The sequence below is a fragment of the Vicugna pacos genome, chromosome 11, assembly GCF_048564905.1.
Source record: "Vicugna pacos chromosome 11, VicPac4, whole genome shotgun sequence".
In the NCBI taxonomy this organism is placed as follows: Eukaryota; Metazoa; Chordata; class Mammalia; order Artiodactyla; family Camelidae; genus Vicugna; species Vicugna pacos.
Genome location: NC_132997.1, coordinates 76,233,822 through 76,257,785, shown reverse-complemented (window position 1 = coordinate 76,257,785; position 23,964 = coordinate 76,233,822). Strand labels below are relative to the sequence as shown.

The 23,964-nt window shown below is 43.4% G+C and overlaps 1 protein-coding gene across 2 annotated transcripts in view; it reads right to left on the bottom strand.

Moving 5' to 3' along the window:
• The window catches only part of ABCC2 (ATP binding cassette subfamily C member 2), a 56,692-nt gene that overhangs the window by 18,405 nt on the left and 14,323 nt on the right, over positions 1-23,964 (bottom strand). For both annotated transcript variants that reach the window (XM_006210529.4, XM_015244657.3), the window contains exons 4-19: positions 23,163-23,297; positions 22,846-22,953; positions 22,228-22,283; positions 20,787-21,021; positions 18,671-18,834; positions 17,679-17,856; positions 14,442-14,696; positions 13,337-13,402; positions 11,208-11,345; positions 10,526-10,672; positions 8,792-8,876; positions 8,015-8,081; positions 6,449-6,575; positions 4,663-4,839; positions 2,831-2,998; positions 130-310 (exon numbers count right to left, since the gene is read on the bottom strand). In XM_006210529.4, coding sequence (XP_006210591.2) covers positions 130-310; positions 2,831-2,998; positions 4,663-4,839; positions 6,449-6,575; positions 8,015-8,081; positions 8,792-8,876; positions 10,526-10,672; positions 11,208-11,345; positions 13,337-13,402; positions 14,442-14,696; positions 17,679-17,856; positions 18,671-18,834; positions 20,787-21,021; positions 22,228-22,283; positions 22,846-22,953; positions 23,163-23,297 — 2,287 coding nt within the window. The remainder of the gene's footprint in view (positions 1-129; positions 311-2,830; positions 2,999-4,662; positions 4,840-6,448; positions 6,576-8,014; positions 8,082-8,791; positions 8,877-10,525; positions 10,673-11,207; positions 11,346-13,336; positions 13,403-14,441; positions 14,697-17,678; positions 17,857-18,670; positions 18,835-20,786; positions 21,022-22,227; positions 22,284-22,845; positions 22,954-23,162; positions 23,298-23,964) is intronic.

Sequence of the window (23,964 nt, the reverse complement as noted above, 5' to 3'; positions counted from 1 at the left end):
ATCTCTGGATAATTCACTTCCAAGTCTAGTGCAATGGATACTGAACAGATCAGGAGGTAAACAGTGATGTTTACTACTCCTCCCCCTCCCACACGCAAGTGCTATCCTGCTCCAATCGTCTTCACATACCTGTGGCCTCGTCTTCAGGACCCATCTGTTTCATGAATGTCTTCAGATTCTTAGCAAACGATCCTTTCTTGGCCAGCAGAGTGCTGTAGGACCCCTTCTCTAAGATGGTGCCATTCCCCATAACCACAATCTCATCCACTTGGGGAAGAAAGTGAATGCTGTGTGTCACCAAGAGTCGAGTCTGTAAAAATGACAGTAAGCTGACCCTCTGTCCACTACCTTCCTTAGCTTACTCTTAAAAAGGAAAAAAAAAAAAGATTTACTGTGGGGCTTTGCTTCAAAATATGGCCCTGATCACTTGCCCTCTTTTACTTTCTCTTTGCTTCCCAGCATCTTATCCTAAGACCTGACCCCCGTGTGTAAGATGAGACTCCTGTCATCATGGGTATATTCATAGTTATTTTCCTGGAGTGGCAGTGAGCTTTGCACACATTTTCCTCCAGCTTCCAGGGTAGCTAAGAGCTGGGCTAAGGAATGTCACCTGAGATCAAGAGCTATCAATACAACTGAGGCATGCAAAACTAACTGCCCCTCTCACTAAACAGCAAACCCGACTGAACTAACAAGAACTGCCCATATTCTTTTAGCATGTTAGACACACCGCGGGGCAAAAAATTTTGTCTTTGGCCCAGGTCCTCCCCGATGTGGAAGACTTGGCATCCCTTGTATTCCTGTCTATTTATGGACCACGTTGACTCCTGAATCAGGGACTCCACTCAGAGAAAGACAAACACTCACGGATCAGTAATGAGGCTCAGATAGGGGCCATGGGGTTGAGATGGGCCTCTGGAGAGACAGTCCAAGCCCACTGCCTCTACAGGTACTAGGTCCCTCTTACCAGGAAGACTCAGGAGATGCTCATCCTTCAAGTCTCAGCTCAAGGCCAACTCTCCTGGTAGCCTTTCCTGAGTCCTCAGGCAAGAACTAGGTATTCCTCCAATGTTTCCACTGTAGTTTGTATAGACTGCCATTGAACTAATCCCTGTGTCATATTATTGTTTGCTTTTTGGTATATCTGCCAATTAGACAGTAAGTTACTTGAGAGCAGGGACGAGACCTTACCATCTGTGCACTGCCAGTCTTTGCAAAGAACCAGGTGCAGGGTGGGTATTTAGTTCATGAAAGAACAGAGCCAATTAGCCTTAAGAACAGAAGCTAGGACCAGGAATAGGAGGGAGAGTGAGTTCCTGTCGACTCACTGATCCAAGAGAGAGGCAAAGGGCCTCAGTGGGATACTAGCTCACCCTCTGATGGGCAGCTCTCAAAAAATCTTGAAGGGAGGCCAAATACAGATGGCGTGCTGACAGCTCGCACTCTACACTTGCTGCTGGTGAGGAGCATATTCAAACCCTCGAGGGGCTCTATCAGCCCCTCTCCCACTCAGCCCACTGTGCTAACTTGCCTGTGGTAAGGAAAGCCCACGACCTGCTCTAGTGACTTGCTCTGGCCACTTTGTCTGTACTATCTCACAGGGCATTGTGAGACTCCAATGAGACAGCAATCAAAGTGCTTAGCACATGCCTAGGACATAATAAATACTCAGAAAATGTAAGCTTTATTTCTATATTCAGGTCGGGTCATCCTTTCTAGGCACAGTGCTCCTACATCCTGCCAGGGTTTTAGGGAAATGCCTTCTTAGAGTATAGTTCTAATACTTGCAGGATGACCTGTGTCCCACCAGCAAGGTAAACTGTTGGGTCCTCTAGGGTGTTTTCTGACATCAACCGATTCTCTGAGTGTCCAACAATTCAATTTCAATTCTGACACTAGCTACCCAGAATTAGCACAAACCCCACAGCTTAAAGGCTCAGTCCCACAAGACTGCCCTGACTTCAGATGCTGGCCCAAAGTCTTGGACCACCCATACTTCTGGTCAACTAGCTATAAATTGAAGATTCTCATGGCCCCCTCCTCAGGTTTGATAATTTGCTAGAATGGCTCATAAACCCCAGGAAAATAATTTACTTACTGTTTGCCAGTTTATTTCAAAGGATACAACTCAGGAACAGTGAAATGGAAGAGATGAATAGGGCAAGGTCTGGGTGGGGGGAGGTGCTTGTGCAAAATTTCCATGCTCTCATGAGGTGTGCCACCCTCCCAGCACCTTAATATTCTCACCAACCCAGCAGCTCTCTGAATCTTCTCATTCAAGAATTTTTATATCCCAATCTCCAGCCCATCCTCCCCTCCCCAGAGGTTGGTGAGTGGGACTGAAAGTTCCAACCTTCCCATCACTTGGTCTTTCTGAGGAACAGCCTTGTCCAGAGGCTGCCTAAGGGCCCCTCCCTAAATCACTCATTTAGCATAAACTCAGGTGTGACCTAACGGGGCTCATTATGAAAAGCAGAAGACACTCCTAGTGTCACTCAGGAAGTTCTAAGGGTGAGGAGCTCTATGCCAAGAACTAGTGACAAAGACCAAATATATTTATGATACCACATATCTCAAAGGACCTTCTATCATAATCAGTCATCCTAAGAGGCTCAGTGTCGGAGCCAGAGAATACAGCTCAAATTAGCCAGTCCCTGCGTAAGCTATGACCTCAAGATGGAAGCCTTCACTGGGTGGTCTCCTGAAAGACAAGTCCAACCCTGTATCTCCTCAGCAGCCCAGGGGGCAGGTGAATAAGGAAATCTGCTTCAGGACCCAGCAGTCCTAAGAGATATGTGCCCCTCCTGTCTTCATCACTTTAATTTCTCACCTTGCCTTTCAACAAGCCATTGGGACCCAAGACCTTATTGAAAATATGTTTTCCCACATGAGCATCCACGGCTGATAGGGGGTCATCCAGAATATAGATGTCTGTATTTTGATAGGTAGCTCGGGCCAGGCTGATCCGCTGCTTCTGACCCCCACTGAGATTTATACCCTAAAGAAGAAAATAATTTCTATTAAGTACTGAAACCAAGTCCCCCTAAAGTTGAGTTCCTCTATTGAATTTATGATTCACATCACTACTAAAAGTCGATTCCCTTTCTTGTCCCACACCTCTTCCCCTCAAGATGGGGGAGCATCAATGAAAAGGGGGGACTGAAAGCAAGCAGGACTCTGTGAGGCCCTCCTGGGTACAAAAGCCCCTCTGTGTTCTCGTTTCTTGTTGTAGAAAAAAGCTTTAGTCTCCTAGGCCTTCCCTGAGTTCTAAAGAGCAGGCTCAAGCAGTTACTCATAGGGAAGTGCAGGAATGCAGAAACAAAGGAAAAACAATCAAGAAACCACAGTTCAGCAATAAAACAGAGTCCTAGTTCCTCCTCAAGGGGTGTATGTAACAATCTTGACACATATTTTTGAATTGTTCTGCAGAAACTAAGATTCTCACCCAGGTGGAAGATGCTAATTACATGCTAACCACAAGCACTTAGACCTCAAAGTGGTTGGAACCAGAAAGTTGATGATTAAAAAAAAGATTCCTGAAACACCACCCTGTTACTTTACCACCAACCAGTCAGAAGAAAGTCCACAAGCTGCAACCCTCACCCCAAATGTTGCCTTTAAAAACCCTTCCCTGAAAGCCACTGAGGAGTCTGGGTCTTTTGAGCATGAGCTGCCCATTCTCCTTGCTGCACCCTGCAATAAACACTGTAATTTCCTTCACTGCAACCCACTGTCAGTAGATTGGCTTTGCTGCAATGTGGGTGACTGGACCCAAATTTGGTTCAGTAACATAATTCCTTTATACAAATAAGCATCTTTGATTCAAATAAATACTTTAGGCCTAATAATTAAAAGTGTGCCCAACTTACCATTTTGTATCATGTAATTTACTTGTTGCTGTTGCTTCCAGCCCCATGAGAATGTAGAAGTATACCAAGGTAGATTTTCTTTATTTTGTTTCTGGATATAACTCCAGCATTTAAAACAGCGTCTGGCACATAGTGGTACTCAATAAATGTGTGCTGAATTAGTGAACAAAATCACTCTAGAGCTATATCTTCAATAGTCATCTAACATCTCAAGATCCTTCTCCAAAAGACTGCTATTTCATTTTTAGTAATAGAGAAAGAGGATTAAAACATCCTAGATATGTAGTAATCAGGGATTTCTAAACAAATTATGCTACATCCATATAATGAATATAGTAATTCATTAAAAATTAATTTTTAAAAAGGACATCTAATAACATGAGAAAATAATATATACTAAATTTGTAAATGTTCAAAGCAGATAAGAACCCTACTCTGGCCCTCACTAGTATACAGAATAGGATTAGGACAACTAGGCTCTGGTCTACTTCTGCCCCTCCACCTGTGGGGTCAACCTTGGATCTGCCGCTGGCTAGTTAACCTCTGAGGTCCTAGTCTCATCATCTTTCCTTTAGATTTACACAATTCCTATATTTTCTTCCAGTAACAAAATTTTAAATTTCTGAGTTATTTGCACAAAATATTGTGCAAACTCCTATTTTCTGGTGTTTGTTCCAGACTTGGCTACCAAAATTGGTCAACTATTTTATTGCCATGTACTTCTTCACCATCCTCACTCTTTTTCTTCACTGTTTCTTCACCCTTCAAGGTGACCCCTTGGTGTCCCAAGTACCTTCTCTCCAATCTCAGCCAGGTCTCCTCCAGGCAGCACTTCCAAGTCTGGGAGGAGGGCACAGGCCTCCAGAACTTGCTGGTATTTCTTTTCATCCAGCTCTGCTCCAAAAAGGATGTTGTCCTTTATGGTGCCATTCTGAATCCAAGACTGCTGTGGGACGTAGGCTATAGTGCCCTAGATGGGAGGGATCAGACCATGTGACAGTTTTGTACCTCTGGAAAAGCAGGATTGAAGGAGTGGGTGGCAGGAGGTGGGAGGAACAAATAGAACTTAGCTCTGAAAAGGGTACGTCAGGCTGGCTGAGCACATGCTATTTATAAATTACATCAACCAGAGAGAAAGATTCAATATCTTATTCATCACTTAACATTAACTTTTTTGGACTATCACTCTCTAGCTATGATCTAAAAATTGGTGCATGAATGCATATGCTGCTTCCAGAAAGGGTTTTAGACCCCAGTGAGGCTACTAGGACCAGCAGAGGGCTGACACTGTTGGGGAATGGGACAGATGACATCCTAGCAAGCAAGAACTAAGAGACTGACATTTGGGCGCCAGGCTGATACATGAAGCAGATCATGTCAAAGGAGAGATGGAGCCTGACAAACACCTCTGTGAAAGGACAAACTCAGTTATGACTTAGTAAGAAAACGCTTCCTGAGAGGAGTTCAGAGACAGAATTAAATCTATAGAGTCTACTCTGCTATACTGCGTGCTTATTTAATGCAAATTATCTCCTTAGTAAATCAGGGAATAATGTCACTATAATGTGGAAGAAGTGTTAGTTCTTAAAATTTTTTCAAGCATGTCTGTGAAAGCAATTAGGGGCAAGCTTTCTTACTAAAAACAAAGGCTTAGCAATATATGAAGATCTTAAGAAGAAAAGCTAAAAATCCATAGACATGCCTCTTTTTGGTGTAAGTAGTGGCTCATTAAATGATTCCAAGTACCTATAATTTGCCCTAAATTTAGCTCTCAGGGGAAGCTGAGAGTGCTGATAAAGATGCCATGAAAACATTTTTTCTCTATTTAAAATAATCATAATTGATGATGTCTGTATCCTATGTCATATTTTTGTATTGGAAGCAAATGTCCTAAACTCCAACCTCTCAAAGGAGGAGGTGAGAGGCCCAGAACTAATTGTGAAGCTGGGTGCAATTATCAGTAGAGGTTTTACAGGGTTATCGTTTTTATGATTATTGTTGTTACTGCTTTTGTTGGTACCTTGGTTACAAAGTTACATATGTTTTTCAGAATCTATACTGTTCCAGTTCTTTCCCCAGGGTCTTGTTATTTTTATTGTATGGTTTTGCAGAACTTGAGGTTTTCAGAAACGTAGATATAGTAGAATTGCCTATACTTTGAAAGAAGACAGTTTTCAAACTTCAGGATACATATGAGAATTACCTGGGAGAGGAGGGTAAAATGGGAGGGGAGGGTATAGCTCAAGTGGTAGAGCACATGCTTAGCATGCATGATGTCCTGGGTTCAATCCCCAGTACTTCCTCTAAGAATGAATAAATAAGTAAATCTAATCACCTACCCCCACCAAAAAAAAAATCACTTGGAGAGCTTATTAAAAATGCAGGTTTTTAGAATCTACACCAAAATCTGATTATGTATGTGGGGTGGGGCAAAGAATCTACAGTTTACAAGTCTCCCAGATGTCTCCACAACCTCACCTACAGAAATAAGACAGGAGTAGTTATCAGATTCTAGGCCATCCTCCCAGTGAGAAAGCAGCACTGAGAGACCCACATCTGAGTGCCAGCATCCTCCTCACCTTGATGGTGATGTTCCCGTGGATATTTTCCATTTCTCCCAACATGGCTGACATCAAGGAGGATTTCCCAGAGCCCACAGTGCCCACTATAGCCACCAACTGGCCTGGCATAATGTCCAGATTCACGCTGAAAGAGAGAAGTACACTTGAAGGAGATGAGGAGAGTTATTCAAGAGTAGCTCAAGCCACTCCTTAGGTGAGAAGTCTAGTATAGGGGATTTTCCCTCAAGACTGGAACGTTTGCCCTGATATACAAGAGTCCAAAGTATTTCTCTAATGATTATTTTTTTTAGCTCTAAGAGGTTAGAGTGAGCCCTCATCTATAAGTTGTTTGTGCCAAATATGAGTTTCCACTAGAAAAATTATTTTAGAATCAACATGGTACCATTGAACAAGACCTGAGTTCAAGTCCCATCTCTGCCACTGCTGAGCTGTATGATCTTGCAGAGTCACCTCTTTTGGACTCTCATTTCTAAACTAATGAGGTTGAACAAGATGTTTCCCAAACTTGGCCATCCAATAGAACACTTGCTGAAAGCACAGATTCCCTGTCCCCTCTCCTGGAGGTATGGCTGAGTCTGGCTGGGAGGGGCCCACACTGGGCTAGGCTCCTGGAAACTCTCTGTACTGGCCCTATTATTTGAGTCCCTAGAATGTTAGGAACATGGGGAACTTGTTCACAGGCTTTCTCAACCTGCCCATTGAGCCGGTTTCCTTCTAGACTTATATTGCTAGCAAAGTGGGAGCTATGTCTACTTCCTCTTTGCAGAGTGAGACTTCCTGGTTGGGAGGGTTCAGAGGCAGAGCTTCTGGCCTGACACCTGCTGGGGCAAGCTCCAGAATCCATGTTAAAGGATCTAGGAATAGGACAGAAGAGTGGAAAGTCCTGGGTGTAGCAGGGAGAGGGTTAGTTATGCTCAGTTGTGAAGAAAAAGATCTGGCCTGCTCAGGCTCCTGGTGTCCTCTGTTGTTCTGTGCTCAGGGGCTGCTACATGTAGAGCTTAAGGAACACATTACATGCAGCAGTGTGGCAAAAAAGGGTTGGCTTAAGGCAGAGGAGGTAGCCTACAGGGTGAAATGTGAGAATGGGTTATGTAGATGAAAAATTCCAGATATGAGGTTCTCTGGGCAAAGAAGGTCAATTATTCTTTGATTCTTCATTCTTCATGAAGAATTCTTCATGATTACTATTCTTAAATGAATAAGTAAACTTAAATTGAGTTCAGGTTCTTGTGTATATCCTCTACCATACCTAGAGACCCTGGCTACCTGCCAACCCTGCACAACCTCCATCCACCACCTGGACAACCAGTGTCTTCATGGGTTCTCAGCAGGATGTACACTGTCCCACAGTAGGAAAGCAGGGAGGCAGATGCCGTTATAGGGAAGGGGCTCGGGATCTCTGCTGTCAGCTCATCCCTCCATGGGTTTAGCCTGCACTAGGATCTAACTGAACGTGTGCACGTAGCTCATTTTCCCACGTGTTCTATTACATGAAATTTTCCAACAACAAGACTGGCAAGGAGCATCCTAAAAAAACAGCAAGATGCAAAGGAAGCAACTTACTCTCGGATTGTGACTTCCAAATCGTGGTCCCAGGTAAAGGAGGCCTCAGAAAACTGTACAGCTTTGTCTGTTGAGAAAAAGGCCCCTCTTTAAGTCAGATGTAGGTCCCCAAGTCTGTCTGCCCTTTCTCAGCCCTTGTGTGCCCTCTCCATTTCCTCCAGCAGAGCCCAAGATCACTTCTGTCACGTGCTGACTCCTAAGCTGGCAAGAGGCAAATGAAAGCTTCTGAGGTGAGACCAAAAGTTGCCTGGATATGAAGTCCTTTTTGATTTAGGAGTCCCAAGCCTGTTGGTAGCCCAGATTCTTGACCTACAGACACTCTGGGTACATCCCCGGGCCCTCTATCGCCTAGTCTCCTGTATAAATTCCACCTCCAAATATAAACCCAGCCACTCCCTGCCCTGGATTCCAGAGTCACTGTTCACTCTGGCTAAGGATGCTCCATAATCCTTAAACCTTCAGAACCTGTGTGTTCTTTCATTCCCACCTATCTTCCCAATTCCACATGCTTGGCTCCACCCTGACTTCTGTTTTCTAGATCCTTTGCAGGATTCCCTGCTTATCCTCAGAATAGCTGGCCCAGCTTTGCTTGGCAATCTGTTCTAAATGAAAGCATAATTTAAGTAATAACAGTATGCATATTATGCAAATATAGGTGCAAGATAAGTCCCCCCACTTTCTCTCCCCATCAGTTTGCTGCTGCTATGCCCTTGTATATCAAAGTTCTGGCACCAGCACTGTGAATTAGTTTAGGAAGCACTTTCCAAAATCATTTACCAAAACTGCAGTCATGTCGAATGGCAGATGTGTCCAGCTCATCTCCTCCCAAGTACTTCTCTAGCCGTTCTATGGAAACACTGGCCTAGAGAAGGACACAAAAGATATCAAGAATAAAAAATTCAATGACAAGCACAAGTAGAGAGAGGAGTTTGACTTCATCATCAGCCTTGGATGTGGAAGCAGACAGTCAACCTACCAGACTTCTTGCCCGTGATTTGCAATTTGCCATAGTCGAAACCTCTGGCTTCCCACCCCCTGACCCACACCCCTACAAATTCAGCCACACCTCAGCCCCAGGAGCCATCCCACTCTGAACAGAGGGAAATTAAGATGCTCTATTTCAGCCCCTCAAAAACACTCACCTGGAAGAGGGGGAGGTCAATTCTACTATTCTCTCTCCAGTCTTTGGACCTAGTTCCAGAAACAGTCTCCTGCCTTCTTCTAAGACAAAACTGTCTGGTTGTGGTGACTGAGTCCCTGGTGTGCTATTCTCTAACTGAGTCCATACCTTGATGACCCATGTAGTGTTCTAATTGAGCCACTACTAGGATCCTCTGTAGAGGAAGTGGCCATAGAACCACAGTGGACCTTGCACATCTCCACATAGGTCAAGCTTAAATTGCAGTTGATCTAAGCATTGGTAGAAAACCCTGTGGTCCTCCTGGAACAGGTGAACTTTGGAGGATTTACAGGAATGTTTCTCACTTGCCTGCCTTCCAGGAAGGCTGTCATGAGACAGCTTCTCACCACCACCTGCGTTCTGATGAAATATACTTTCTGCCTTGCCCCCTCCTTGGAGTGCAACTGCAGGCTATAAAACTTCTAAGCTGTTTCATGGATCAGCTCCTAGAAACAGAGTGCCTCACTGCCCATGCTGCATGGTCACCTGGCCCCTTTTTACGCAGGGAGAAGGACACAAAGGGTCCCCTTTGCTGATCTTGCTTTTGCTATGTGTTAAACCATCTGAATTTAAAAAGAGCATGTAATTTCTTTATCAGCCAAATCTATCAGGCTTCCTTAACACTCTCCAGCACCAGGAGGCCTTCTCCTAAACTCCAGTTCTTCCTATGGCCTGAGCTATCTGAAGCCAGCCACCTCTGGGATAAATGCAGGTCACCACACTTTGTCATCCTGGCTGCCTCACCAGTCTGCCACCTGCCCTCTGAATGTCCTCCTGAGGTCTGGTGCCTGATCCATCTCAGTGACTGTGCTCAGTTCTCAGGACCCATATACTCCCTCTGGCCCACCCAATGCCTTCTGGACTCCAAACTCATTGTCTGACAGCTTGAGGCTCCTGGTTATGTTAGGTTTTAACCCCCCAGGACTTCACACAAAGAGAAGCCTTTTCTCCCTTTTTGTGCCCCTATTTCTCTAATGCTATATAAATACCCCAAGAGCATTGGGAAAATGTGGAGGAAACTGAGCTGGAAAAAGGGCTTAGAAATGTTCCAGGTACCAGAATCATCAATTTCACTAAATGCTCTCACAAGCCTTGTCTCTCTGTGAGATGGATGAGATGGGTATGGTTACATCCTCATTTTATAGTCAGAAAGACTGGGGTTCGGAGACCTTGAATATACTAAGATCAAACTATTGGTCTCCAGAGACCAAACAAATCTCTCTAGTTGAAAGTTCACCAGCAGAAGCTAGAAATGTTACAGATCAGTCATTCTATAATCTAAGACTTTTAACCCGAGAGAGAGTCAGTTAGCAGTGAGAGTTCCTACCTACCTGGAGCATGGAGGAGATTAACATGGGAAGCATGCTCATAGGAAAGCGCAGGATATTGAAGAGTGTGATGGAGGTGAAGGCCTTTTGTGCATCCAGAATATTATTGCTGTCCACCAGGACATAAACCGAAAATGTGATCACAGACACCTGGAAAAACAAAGCCAACAGTGATTTATTCCTAAAAGGGATCAAAGAACCTTGTTTTAAGTCTCAGGAACAGCACTGTATCAGGCTTGAAGGAGTCTTGGGGAATATCTCAACCTTCCCATGTTACACATAAGAAATCTGAGCCTGGAAGGGAAGGAAATATCTTGCCTGAGGTCACAAAGTCAATTAATGGCACTGCTGGACCAGAGTTCGGGTCTCCTGTATCAGGGTTCCTTCCACTTCAGATTCATGCAGCCTCCCCGAGAAGATGAGAAGCCTTCTCATGCAAACCATGCCCAGATACCACATTCACGCTGAACCCCCTAGAAACTGCCCTGGGCATCCAGACCGCCAAATTGTGCACAATGCTGAGGCTGGATCTAGGGACATGAGGTAGGAATAGTAGCACGAGAAGCTGAGGAGCGGGACAGAGTTCCCTGGATTTCAAGGTCAGGCTGACAAGTGCTGGGAAATCTATCAACACAGACCTTCCTCTCCAGGAAGCTGAGCCAGCTCACTGACTCCTGTCACTCACCAGGACTGGAGTTAAGTATAAGAGAAATATTATCACAGACTGCAAACGCCCGAACATCAGCAGATTTTTTAGCTCTTTCTTCCGAATATCATAGACTTGGTTTTTGAACGAAGGTTCCCAGGTGAAATATTTCAGGATCTAATAGGATAGAAGAGAGCACAGCTCACACTGTTGCCCCCAAAGGACATCAGGTACATCTCATCCACCCAGGTTTCAGGATATGCTCCCCCAAACTGGGGAGGTAGAAATTCAGATTATAAAGTGCGATTACAAAAAGGTAGCTTGTGTTTGTTGACAACCTCCTATGTACAACACGTTTTATGCTCATTATCTTACTTAATCCTAATAACAACCGAAGTGTGACCAACTGTTCCAGTTTGCCCAGGACTAAAGGGTTGCCCAGGACATGGGGCTTTCAGTGCTAAAGCCAGAAAGTTCTGAGCAAATCAGGAAGAGTTAGCCGCTTACTTTTCTAGAATTACTGTATCCATTTTAACAATATGGAAACAGGCTGAGAGTGTCTAGGTAACTTGCCCAAAGTCACCACACTAGCAAGTGGTAGAGTTGAGACTCAAAACCAGGTCTATCTTTTCATTTTGCCACATTAGCAAGAAGGCATATCAGAGCCCTGTGTGGAGAAGTATCAGGATGTTCAAAGGGGCTATTTCATTTTCAAGAGGTTTAGGGTAATATTAAAATCCATGAATTCAAAACAACATATATATTTTACAAAGAACTTATTGGTCACCTTTGAAGGATGAAATGCATTATTTTGAAAGCTGGTATGGAGAGGAAAGACGCATGCATTTATCCTGCCTATCCTGTACAAACTTTATTCTAGGGTAACCAACTAGTTAATTTGAGATCATTCTTCATCATAGAATTCCAGCTAATCAATGCCAAAGGAATAATAGAATTAAAAGATCACTTTTTTGCAACTACTAAGGAAATAATAGACCAGGGCAAGGATCATCAGTGGCTGCTAAAACTTTTATGACAGTAGTTTTCAACCTTGGCTGCATATTAGAATCAATTAGGGAGCTTTAAAAAATTATATATATAATATATATAAAATACATATATTCTCACCACTAGAGAGTCCAATTTAAATGGTTTAAAGTAGGGACCAAGCCTCAGTGGGTTTTACAAACTTCCCAGGGGATTGAAATGTCCTGCAAGGGCCACAAATCACTGCTCTGGGTGAAAGAATGGTTGGAAACTCAATAAGGGATGAATCAGGCTGACAACGCCTGGACCCCGAACACTCATAGCTAAGTTTGGAAGTACACAACACTACCTGAAAGTATCCTTGCCTCCTCAACCCCTACCCAAAAACAAAACTCCAAAACCACAAGCCTAATTTGAATCAAGACTCTAGATCTAACTACCAGTTTAAGAGAAACACAGGATATAAGACAACCTGGTTTCTACAATTAAAAAAAAAAAAGTAGAGGAGGTGGCAGGAGAAAAGGACCATTGTAGATGAAAAGCACTATCAACTAAATGCCAAGTGTGGACAGTGTTTGAATCGTTATTCAAACTAATCAACAGTTTAAAAAAAATAAAATAAAGACATGTATGAGGTGACTGAGGAAATTTAATGGTATCAAAGAAGGCTTGTTAATTTTTTTTAGGTATTATAATGTATTATTAGGTATTTTAGGTATTGTATATTAAAGACTGAAATCCCTCTTTTAGGAATACATACAAAGTACTTACAAGTGAAATGACAAAATACCTGAGATTTGCTCTTAAATAATCTAGCAGGCATGAAGTGGGGAGCAGGGATAGAGATGAAACAAATTAGGTCATGCTGATGATTGCTGGAGTTGGGTGATAAATCCATGGGGGTTTATTATATCATACTCTCTACTTTTGTGCATATTTGACAATTTCTATAGTAAAAACCAAAAAACGATTTAACATGAATAAATAGAAATCATGATCAAAAGAGGGCCTGAGAGGGGTAGCAGAAGAAACAGGAGACTTGTGGGTTGATGAATCAGGAGTCGTGACACACCACAGGCCCAGATGCGGGAGTCCTCAATCTCTTAGCAGGGTTTGTTATGGCCCAGAATCCACTGTTGCTGTCACTGCACCCGGAGGGCCACCCACGCCCAGCTTCTCACCTTGATCCCACTGAGGATCTCATTCATGATCTTTAAACGTTTGTCTTTATTCTTCATATTTTTTACCTGCGGGGAAAAAGCAAAACAAAAACAGAACACACTTCCATGTGAGAGGGTCCAGATTTGCTGCGGATGCTAAGTCTCGGTGGCACTTGTGGCTGTCACTTGGTGAGAACTTGAGGTGCCCAATGATGGGATGTGTCTCTCCCACTCTCCTCTTTGCCCTCCCTGCTCCTGCCACACCCACCTCCTCACTGCGCCTGAACAGCCTTGGCCTGACTGTGCCCACTCCCCAGGGTGTTTTTCCCAAGGCTTCCTCCTTCACACTCAGGTTTGTGTTGTCCAGAGCTCAGCTCAATGTCCTCTCCTCACAGAGGCCTTTCCTGGCCCCATAACCTAAAACAATCACCCACTCATGATCACATTATCATGTTTAATTCTCTGCATAGCAATTATCATAACTGATATTTTTCTTCTCTGCTTTTATTTGTTTATGGCTTGAATCTCCACCCCAAGTAGAAAGTAAGTTCCATAAGAGCAAAAGCCTTGTGTAATTTGCTGTGTTCCCCCAAAACAGGATGTGCAATAAATATTTGAAAAATATTTGTAACTAATGAATGCAAAACAAATGAATGAATAAATCACATACACCACTGAGCCCACCCATCCAATCAATGATTTCTGGCAAGCTAAGGACTATCCATAAGGAGCCCGGCTACCTGGTGGCTATCCTGATTGCCAGGATTTAGGTTTAAAGTTTGGGTTACTCATGTGACTGCTCTGAGTGGTTGGTTTGTAATGCTATGGAGAAACAGGGCCAATATTACTGTTCTAAGAACAGCCCAGCAGAGCAGGGTGGAAGAGTTACATGCAGGGTCCCTGGGTGGTCTTCTCTCTCCAATCAGGAACATGAATAAAGATAGAGTATATAAACCCTAAGAGTGGTCAGAAGATGAAAGGGAAGATAAAGCCAAGTTATTTTGGGATAGTGGCAAGTCTCCTATCAGCTTTGCCTTGCCCAAACTCCGATCACAAGTCAGAATAAAGTAGAAGACTTCAGATTTTGAAGAATGTGTATACATCCCCAGTGACTCTGTTTCTTTACCTGAATAGCCCTATTCTTGGTGGCAAGTACTCCATTTACTGGTATTAGGAGCACCATCACCCCAACACCTGCTAAGACTGAGGGTCCCAGTTCTGCCCATAGGAAGTAGACAGATAAGACAATCTGTAGAAGGTTTGACCACAGCAGGTGGATGAAGCTGGTCACATCCATGAGCTTCTGGGCATCCACAGACATCAGGTTCACTGTTTCTCCAACGGTGTACTGCTTCCTGGCCCGGTTGGATAGGGTCAGCGCCTAAAAATAAAGATTGGAATTGGGATACATGAACAAGGCCAAAGGTACTGGAGAGTAAGAAGGGAAATTCAGGAAGGAAGTGAGGAGACAGTAGAAGGATGGGTTCCATACGGACACAACTTTTCCAAGGGGCTGTGATCTTCTTGCCTCTAAATCTTACAGTGTTCCCTCATTCCTGACCACTCTTTTCTGCTATTCCTACCTTCCCCAACTGCCTCCTCCCCACACGTACTTTTTGTTTCTCAGAAAACTCCTATTTATCCCTTAGTGTCAGCTTAGATGGAACTTCTGCTGAAAAGGCTTCCCTGACTCCCAAGTTTGGGTTAGATACCCCTCCTGTGGATTTTCCTAACATCCCGTGCTCACCTCTGCCATTACATTCATCACACTGAACTGTAACTGTCTTGTTTTTCTGTTTCTCCACCAGTAGTAAACTCTTTAAGGACAAGGGCTACATCTGTCCAATTCACTACTGTATCACATGCACACAGCGGGGAATCAAATACTGAAGGATGGAAGGGACGGAGGGATGAAGAGAGGAAACATGTATTGATTCTGGCCTTGCAGACTTTAATGTGGCAAGGTTATGTGGAGCCATATTATAAGGAGAAGGCAACCATTCCCAAGAAGGACAGATATCTCAGAATAGAGAGGAAGGTTTTATATATTGGAAGCAAAATGATTGTTTATTGTCAGGAATTTGAGGGAAACACGTAGATGCCTGAATCTTGGGCATGGGCCTCCTGTTCTCATGTTAGAGAGATGAGAAGAAGGCTGATACCAAGTCTGTCACTTACGGCAGAGCTTTGTACAAATGCTCCCAGCCAAGGGACTCAGGGAGGAGGGGTAGGGGGCTGCGTGAAATTGGCTTGCATATGCTCGCCAAGCCACCCTCTGGTGTGGGCTACATCTCTCCTGAGGAAGGTCCCAAAAGGCAGTGTATGGGCTACAAGTGGCCCTAGATATGCACCTTCACCCTCCTCCTAGAAGCTCTATCATCTTAATCTATCAATATACTCTTCTTTGGAACATACCAGCATTCTTGGTTGTACAGTAAAAAGAGAAATTTCCTAAAATTTTAGGCTACCAAGATTCTAGAGAAGTCAGTCTATTACTATGCCTCCCCTTTGATACTGAAAAATTTTTTTTAAAAAGTAATATATAATTACTTTTCAAGGTAATCACTATATTTTTCTTTTCTCAAAGTGGAAAAGTTACTTAGTCTTGATAGTCCTTGACTGGGGGCAGGTCCTGGTTATGCGATTCTAGGCATTGAAATGATCTAAGCCCTACTTCTCTATAAACTAGGGGTAACACGGTTACTTCACAGGGCTGTGAATTAATAATGGATGTAAAAAATGTTTTATAACATTATATTGTTATAACATTTCATAAATGAGCATTATCTAAATATATGAAATTAGGCCATTTTAAACTCTATTCTAATAGCAATACTGTTTTGAAAGAAGGTCTCATTAAGGGCTTATTTTACACATTCCTCATTGATTATAACAGTTGGAAAACCTGGAATATATTAAGAATCAAAAGAGTAGGAATGGATCACCACAACTGTAAAAGTGTACGTTCATAGAAATGTCTGAGACAGACTGGTGAGTGACCTTATATCCTGCAAACCAGCAGAAATCCAGTATCTCAAAAAGGAACAAGGGTATTAAAAAATTAATTTTGGAGACGACAAATTCCAGTGTAAAGGTATCTGGGAGTTCAAAAAACTTGACCAGACTTCTGATCTTTTTTTTTTTTTTCATTTCATTTATTTTTTGGAGGGGGAGGTAATTAGATTTGTTTATTTATTTATTTATTTGATAGAGGTACTGGGGATTGAACCCAGGACATTGTGCATGCTAAGCACACACTCTACCACTGAGCTATACCCTCCCACCTAGACTCCTGATCTTAAGACATTTGGAATACCTACCTGTCTGGGTCCCTTGACAAATCAGCATCTACTCAGGGAAGACAAAGACACACTGGAGTTTTAAGAGAGGAAAGTAAAGGAGGAAATCAGGAGCTGTAATAGAGAAGTCATGATGATAGAACTCTCCTGTGGTGGATGCAAAAGAGGAAGAAAAGGCAAAACTGTTTGATGTTCTGCCTATAAAAAAAGTCTCATCGCCTCATGTATGAGTTTTCTCCTCAGGCTTGTAGTCACTCCTCTATTTTCATTTCTTTCTTTTTTATTTATTTTTTATTTAAGATATAATTGACTATTTTCATTGCATAAGGGGACAAAATGAGATTTCACCTTAGTGTCCGGGGCAGGGGAAAATAGAGTTGCTCTGAGAAAGTTAAACACTAAAAGTAAAGCGTCAAAGGGAAGATGGGCAAAATCACCTTAAGGAAATGGAAAAGCTCCCAAGCCTGCAGAACTTAGTAACCAGGGTGAAGGTATTTACAAATCAAAAAAAAGGAATCAGGCAGAGAAAGGGTTGGTCGCCATAGAAGATTTAGAAAAAGAAGTCACTAGACAAAAGTGGGTCTGGGGAGATGGAGCCCTGGTCCACAGTGTGTTCTAATCTACAGCAAAATTGTGATTTGAGATGGACGCACCAGGTCTTACGAGCCCAATTTCAAGTACTATTTGGTTTAAATGTTGGTAGTTTTAGGAGTCTGCCTTTGGCCAGCTTTTCTGACCTTACATTCTTTCCCAAGTGTTCTCAGCTCATGGAGAAAGTTAGGAAGAGAGGGACAGTATGCAAGCCTTCAAGGCTGAAAGGCAGATCCCAGGCAGACAGCAGTGTACCAGTTTTCCCTGGCATTCAGCCTCCTCACACTCCCAATCTGTATAAACACATTCCTTATTTTAATTTCCAGAGAAACATCTAAAGAAGGCTGTACAGTGGGTCAAAATCAAGTGTTGAGGTCAGTTATCATTTCTGTCAAATTTTCCTCAATCTTGGAATAAATGCTCACATTTACTAAGGGGATTTTCTCTGGTGATGCCTGGCATATTCCACTTACCTTCTTATACAAAGAAGCCATGACAGTGGTCCGTACTTTCATGCCCAGCACGAAGCACAGTTGAAAGTAGTACTGAAGGCAGAAAGACTGGATGAGGGCCACAGCGAAGAAGAGGATTGAATAGATATATCCAGCCCACAGATATATGCTACGGTCACTTGCAAAGGAGATCAACAATCTGCCAGAGCAAAACCAAGTAAGTGATGCCCATCAATCCTCTGGGGGCGCCTCACCCTCCTCATGCACAGCCAGCTACCCAACCCTCTCCTGTGGGTAACAAAGGTGATCAGACTTGTTCAATGCTCTCAGAAGACTGAGCCCCACAGTCACACTAGCGCTCTTGCCTTTGTCTGGAGATGAGCAGCAAGAGCTTAGGGCTGATGAGCCATGGCTGTGAGGAGGGATACTACGTGCTCCCCAGAGTGGCCACCGCACTGCAAGGCCCTCTGTTTCCTTACCCTTTGGGAAAAGAGGCTGTGTGGGGCAAGCTGATTTATTCCCAGACAATGTGAGCCTGAAAATGAATTAGGACATTTATCCAGCATGAGTTAGAAGGGTTTCCTCTGGAGGACAGTTCATTCCATAGAGCCTGGCAGCTGTGAAGTCTTGTCATGATTAACCTGAACCTCCCAATGAAGGCCTGTCTGTGGAGCAATGAGGTTACAAATGCTGGGTACATGCCTTCCCTGCTCACCTCTTGGATATAGCTCAGCTCACAGCAGTTCTGTTTCACAAGAAGGTGCCCCTAACAAGTCTCTGGCTTCCTATGAGGGGAAGGATGTGGAAAAGAGGGAGGCTAAAGGACAGATCATTTTAAATCTTGGAAAATGCCTTGTGCTTTTTATGAACACAACATGGTAAGGTGGAAGAAAATTATGAGCATTTTTAAAGATGAAAACTTAAAAACAGGCTCTTGCCTGCATGTACAAGGGGCAAAAAGGAGAGTGGCAGAGGAGACCCTGAAAGGACAGTCTGGGGCTGGGGGAACTCACTTCAGCAGCTGAGGATTTAGAAACGTGAGGATGTCATACACCAGCTTCAGTAGGAATGATTTCAAGAGGATGGCGTAGAAAGTTTTGAAGAGGGCCATGACCAGCCAGGACTTGGGGAAGTCTTCCGTGGTGCCCGATTTCTTTTTTTTCTTTTTAGCTTCTTCCTAGGTACAAAACCAAATGACAACAGTGCTTACAGAGCGGTGTGGTGGAAGACTTTGCCTTGCTCTAAACAGCTCCTGAGTATTCAGCCCTTGAGCCCTGTTGTCTTCCTCGTACAGGTTTTGGTCTTCTCTCCACTGCCTGGTCACCACCCACCCTTTCAGCTGCTATCACTGTTCTGCTCCCCCACTCCTGTCTGATACTTGTGATCTATTTTGGATTAGGAAAACAGACAGACAAATAAGCCAGTGGGAATACTATGTAATAACAAAAAAACAGACTGAGTGGAGGCCTGTGGGGCGCCATGGGAATGAAGGGCATGGACATGATAATATATATTTCAGATGCTTAGAAGCCTTTTCATTCTCTTCTTGCTTGTAGCTGTTGTGGGATGTTATGGGTTGAATAGAACTCCTGCAAAAGATATGAAGTCCTGTTGAACCCCCAGGACCTTAGAATGTGCCCTCATTTGGAAATACGGCCTTTGCAAATGTAATTAAGTTGATATGACGTCATTAGATTGTGTCATAAAATGGTTCCTACTCCAACATGACTGGTATCCTTACAAGAAGAGACACAGACACAGGGAGAAGAGGCCACATGATGACAGAGGCAGAGAGTGGAGTGAAACATCCACAAACCAAGGAACACCAAGACTGCTGGCAAAAACCAGAAGGTGGAAGAGGCAAGGAAGGTTCCTCCCCTCCAGGTGTTGGATGGACTGTGGCCCTGTCAATGTTTAGATTTTAGACTTCCGGCCTCCTGAGCTGTAAGACAATACATTTCTGTTGTTGTAAGCCATGCAGTTAGTGGTGCTGCTTCAGCAACCTTGGGAATTTACTACATGGGGCATCCCCTCCCACTCACCCGCCTCTTCCTTTTCCTGTGTTTTGGCCTCCTCATTTACATGCTCAGGAGTCCTGCCATGCCCCCAGTTTCAGCTTCTCAGCCTCTGTGACATCCTCTTGTCATTTCTCTCACTGAGGTCCCATCTGACCAGTTTCTCTTGCCTGAACAACTGCCCCAGCCTGCCTCCCAGCTTCCACTTTTGCCCTCCAACTGTCCATTCTCCTGGCAACAGCCTAAATGGGCTTTAAAAAATGTAAATTACTCCCCTACTCAAAACTTTCCTCTGGCTTTCCAACAGACTTAAAATAAAATCCAGACCCCTTACCATGGGCTACAAGCATCTGCACTGCTTAATCCTGGTCCACTTCCCTGAGCTCACTGCACCCCTCACTCAGCCTCCCTCTCCATGCTCCCAGAGCCTCTTTTACTTCTGCAAACAAGCCAACCACATTCCTCTCTCAGCCTTGCCCTCCTGCTCCCTCTGACTGGAAAACGCTTCCTTCTGATGGGCTCTTCTCATCATTTGGATCTCTGCCCAAATGTCAGCTCCTCTGAGAACCCTCTCCTCTTTCTCTGTCTAACATAGCATTTCACCCCAAATATATTACCGTGTTTTATTTTCTTAATAGCACTTAGTACTCTGAAAAAGTAACATACGTATTTGGTTTATTATTTATTTTCTAGCTCTCTAAAGATGAGGACTCTTTCAGGCTGTTCTTTATACCTGTGCCCAGAATGGTCTCCGACACACAGTGGTGCTCAATAAATATTTTCAAGTGAATAAATAAATAAATTAGCTGCTAATGCTAAATCCCACCAATGCACACATTCTAGTAATGCTAAGGTATTCTTTTATTTTATTTTTCTATTTCAAAAACATCTTATTGTGGACATTTTCAATATTCCCCAAAGGAGAGATAATAGTGCGACATTATACCCTGATGTAGCCATCACTAAGGGATTATTAGTATTGTGAAAATTACTAATAAAGTAAAATGCAAAGTATAAAGTGCTGTCAAAATGGAAGGACAGAATCACCAGAACACTGATGACCTTTTGCTTAAGACACACAACACATTTGAATGGACACTCATGGTAAAGTTACCAGGACAAGGACATCTTGGCTTTGACTCTGGTTCTTGTTCAGCTCATGCAGCCTGGCTCCAGAGTTCCGCTGGGATTTCTTTCGCTGTCTTCTCTGGAACGCCCGCCTTGCCTTCTGCAGCTCTCTTGTCATGTGTGTTTCAAACTTGCTGACTAGTATCTTTGTTTTACTCTTTTCATCAACATCCCAGACATCGTCAAGTGTCAGAGGTTTCTTGTAGCCTTTCAGAACAACGCTGGAACAAGAGCGACCCACAGACTGAAGCCCTACAGGTGGGGCCAGAGGCTGTCTCCTTGCTGTCTCTATCAAAACCATCCAGTTCTGGATAGAGGAACAGAAGAATAGGACTTCTCCCTTGCCCCAATACCCCATCTCCTAGCCCTTGGACTTGAAAGAGGAGTGGGAGAGCAGAAAAGGGAGCGGGTAGGGGTGATGGGAGGTGAAGGGTGGAGAAAACAACAAGAGAAGGAGAAGGGGTACTACTGAATTAAGGAACCAAAGAGCATCACCTCCCCCTGCTCCTTCCTCCTCAAACACTGGCTGCCTCTCTGCCGCTCTGGCATCTCCTTGAGGAGCCTTCACGATGCCCTTAATGAACTGAGCAGACCTGGAGGCCACCCCTATAGTGTCTCTCTAGATCAATGCTCCTCACCCTGGGATTTGAGAACATGGATGGAAAATAAATCACATCTTTATTTTTACTACCTTCTATCTGAAATTTAGCCTTTCCTTCTAAGATGAATGTGATGCTAAGATATTACAACCACAGTTATAAAAATGAGCGCTTGTGTCGTTGTCACCAGGAGATGTCATAGATGTTTTCATGGCTCATTTACACTCACCACTGCTTTGAAACTATTAAACCCACCACTAGGTCTTGTTATTTAATGCGTTAATAAAAAGCACATGTATTACTACGTCACAAATTTGGTTTTTTAAAAAAGTTTAGGTAACTATATTTCAATATATTTGTTTTCCTTTATACTCCCATGTCTTTTATCATACACATTTAAAACATCTGAGATGGGATTCATGGGTGTTACCAGGCTGCCAAAGGGGTCCATGGAACTTCAAAGGCCAAGAATGACTGCTCAGCTCCTCTGGCAGCCCGGGACGGCTATTTTATCCTTTACCCAAGTCTGTACCACCCACCCTGCCCCCTAATTTCCCTTTGCCTGTCCTATTGCCTCCTTTTCCTTCTGCCCTTTTTTTTTTTGTGGAACCCTCAGGCTACCAAGAGCAAATCCCCCTCCATCCTCTCTCCTAGGTTCCCAATCTGCCCAGTGAAGGAACTGCAGTAAATTGATCTGAATGTTTTAAGAATCTCTAAGTAGAAAAGAAATGGAGGCCACAGGAGGCACTTAAATATTAAGATTTCCATCACCTTCAGAAAAGTGAGGGGGTTGGCCTATAGACAAGCCACAGTCCAGGCATTTCCTACCTGTCATACCAGCTAAAGGTGATCCTACTCAGAAATGAAGCCGTGGATAAAGGATTCTGCAAGACACACCAAAAAAAAATCATAAAGCAAATCAAATTAGAAACAGGAATTCTATGGTACTTTAAAATTAGAAACTGATTTTTCTAAACATGATGTTGTGCTAGCAACTAGATATGATACTGAAGCAGGCTGGTCAATGTTTGTCTGGAGACCCTAAGGTCACCGGTAGAATGATAATCAAGACTTTTGGCATAGATGTATGAATTAACGTGCTGAAGCTTACTGGGTCAATGTAAAAGCCAACATTTCCATATTCTAGTCACTCCATTTCCTTATGTCACAAAATGGTCTATACTACTGTATTCTGGGCTTGTGAGACCTTCATGAGACCTAGACATCACAAAGTTACATTTGTCAAGATACCATCCAATTAAATAATACATGAGGTTGGCATATTTAGAGTTTCACCTTTTTTTAAAACAATTTTTGAGGGGGAGGTAATTAGGTTTATTTATTTATTTACTTAATGGAGGTACTGGGGATTGAACCCAGGACCTTGTGCATGCTAAGCACGTGCTCTACCGATTGAGCTATACCCTCCCCCTCTTAGAGTCTCACTTTTGATGAGTCATTTTTTTCTGAAAATGCTGAAAGGACCAGGACCAGGATCTGGAATGCATAGCAGATGAAGAACACGCAGGAGTAGGCCAGATTAGAATTGTCACCCTGTGAGAGGAGGGGGAAACAAAGAAAATAAGCCTTTTATCTGAATTAAGTCTAAACAGCCTCCATATTAGCAATGCTTGTGATTAAACTTATTATCAAATCCCCTAAATACAATTCTGTACTGGAACTCAATTTACCTTATGTCATTTATTCCAACTTAGAAGCTGCCCAGCAGTACCTCCTCACGTCACCCTCTCTCTCCTCCTTACCTTTAAGAGTGTCCGAATCAGAGTCTGAAATTGAAAAGTGCCACAGAATATTGAGAGAATCCAGAACAGGGACAGGAACCAAGAGTTCTTCTGTACACACCAGAGCCTGCTGTGCTGGACCAGCAGAACCAGGATCTAGAGAGAGATTCACATTATGTTTTGAAAAGTACTGTCATAAACAAAGGACAAGAGGCAAGAAGGATGGCAGAGAACCGAGGGGGAAACAGGGGCTGAAGGAGGAGATTGTTGTAACTAATCTCATGCCAAATAGGACATTTCCTCCCTAATACCATCCAACTGTCTCTTTCAGGGCCCCGGTGCTTTTCCTGGGATCCTGTTCCCTACCCCATATCTACACTTGGATAGGGAGTTAGCCAAGAACGCAAAGGGTCACCACCTGCATCTAAATGGAGTAACTTCAGGAGGCAGATAAATCTTTTCAAGGCCCAAGGAAATAATTTCAGGCACTACAGTAATCAGGTGGGGGAGGCAGATTCTGCTGGATAGGTGCGAGTGTCTGTATCCTATTTTCTAAAAATATTAGGCTAAGCAATTAACAACAATAGCAAAAACTTTGCCTTGCATCATCTCACTTAGTTGTAATTAAGAATTTTTCCCAGACCCAGTGCTATGATAGTAAACCAGCATTCTGAAAACCAAGCCATGACTTGTGGCATTTGCCAATTTTCATGGTACAAATACTCCCACCATAGTGAATTTCAATCTCCTACATGATGTCACCAAACACAGGGTTCGGAAGAGAGGTACATAGTCAGCTCTTTGAGCCAGCTCCAGCACACCG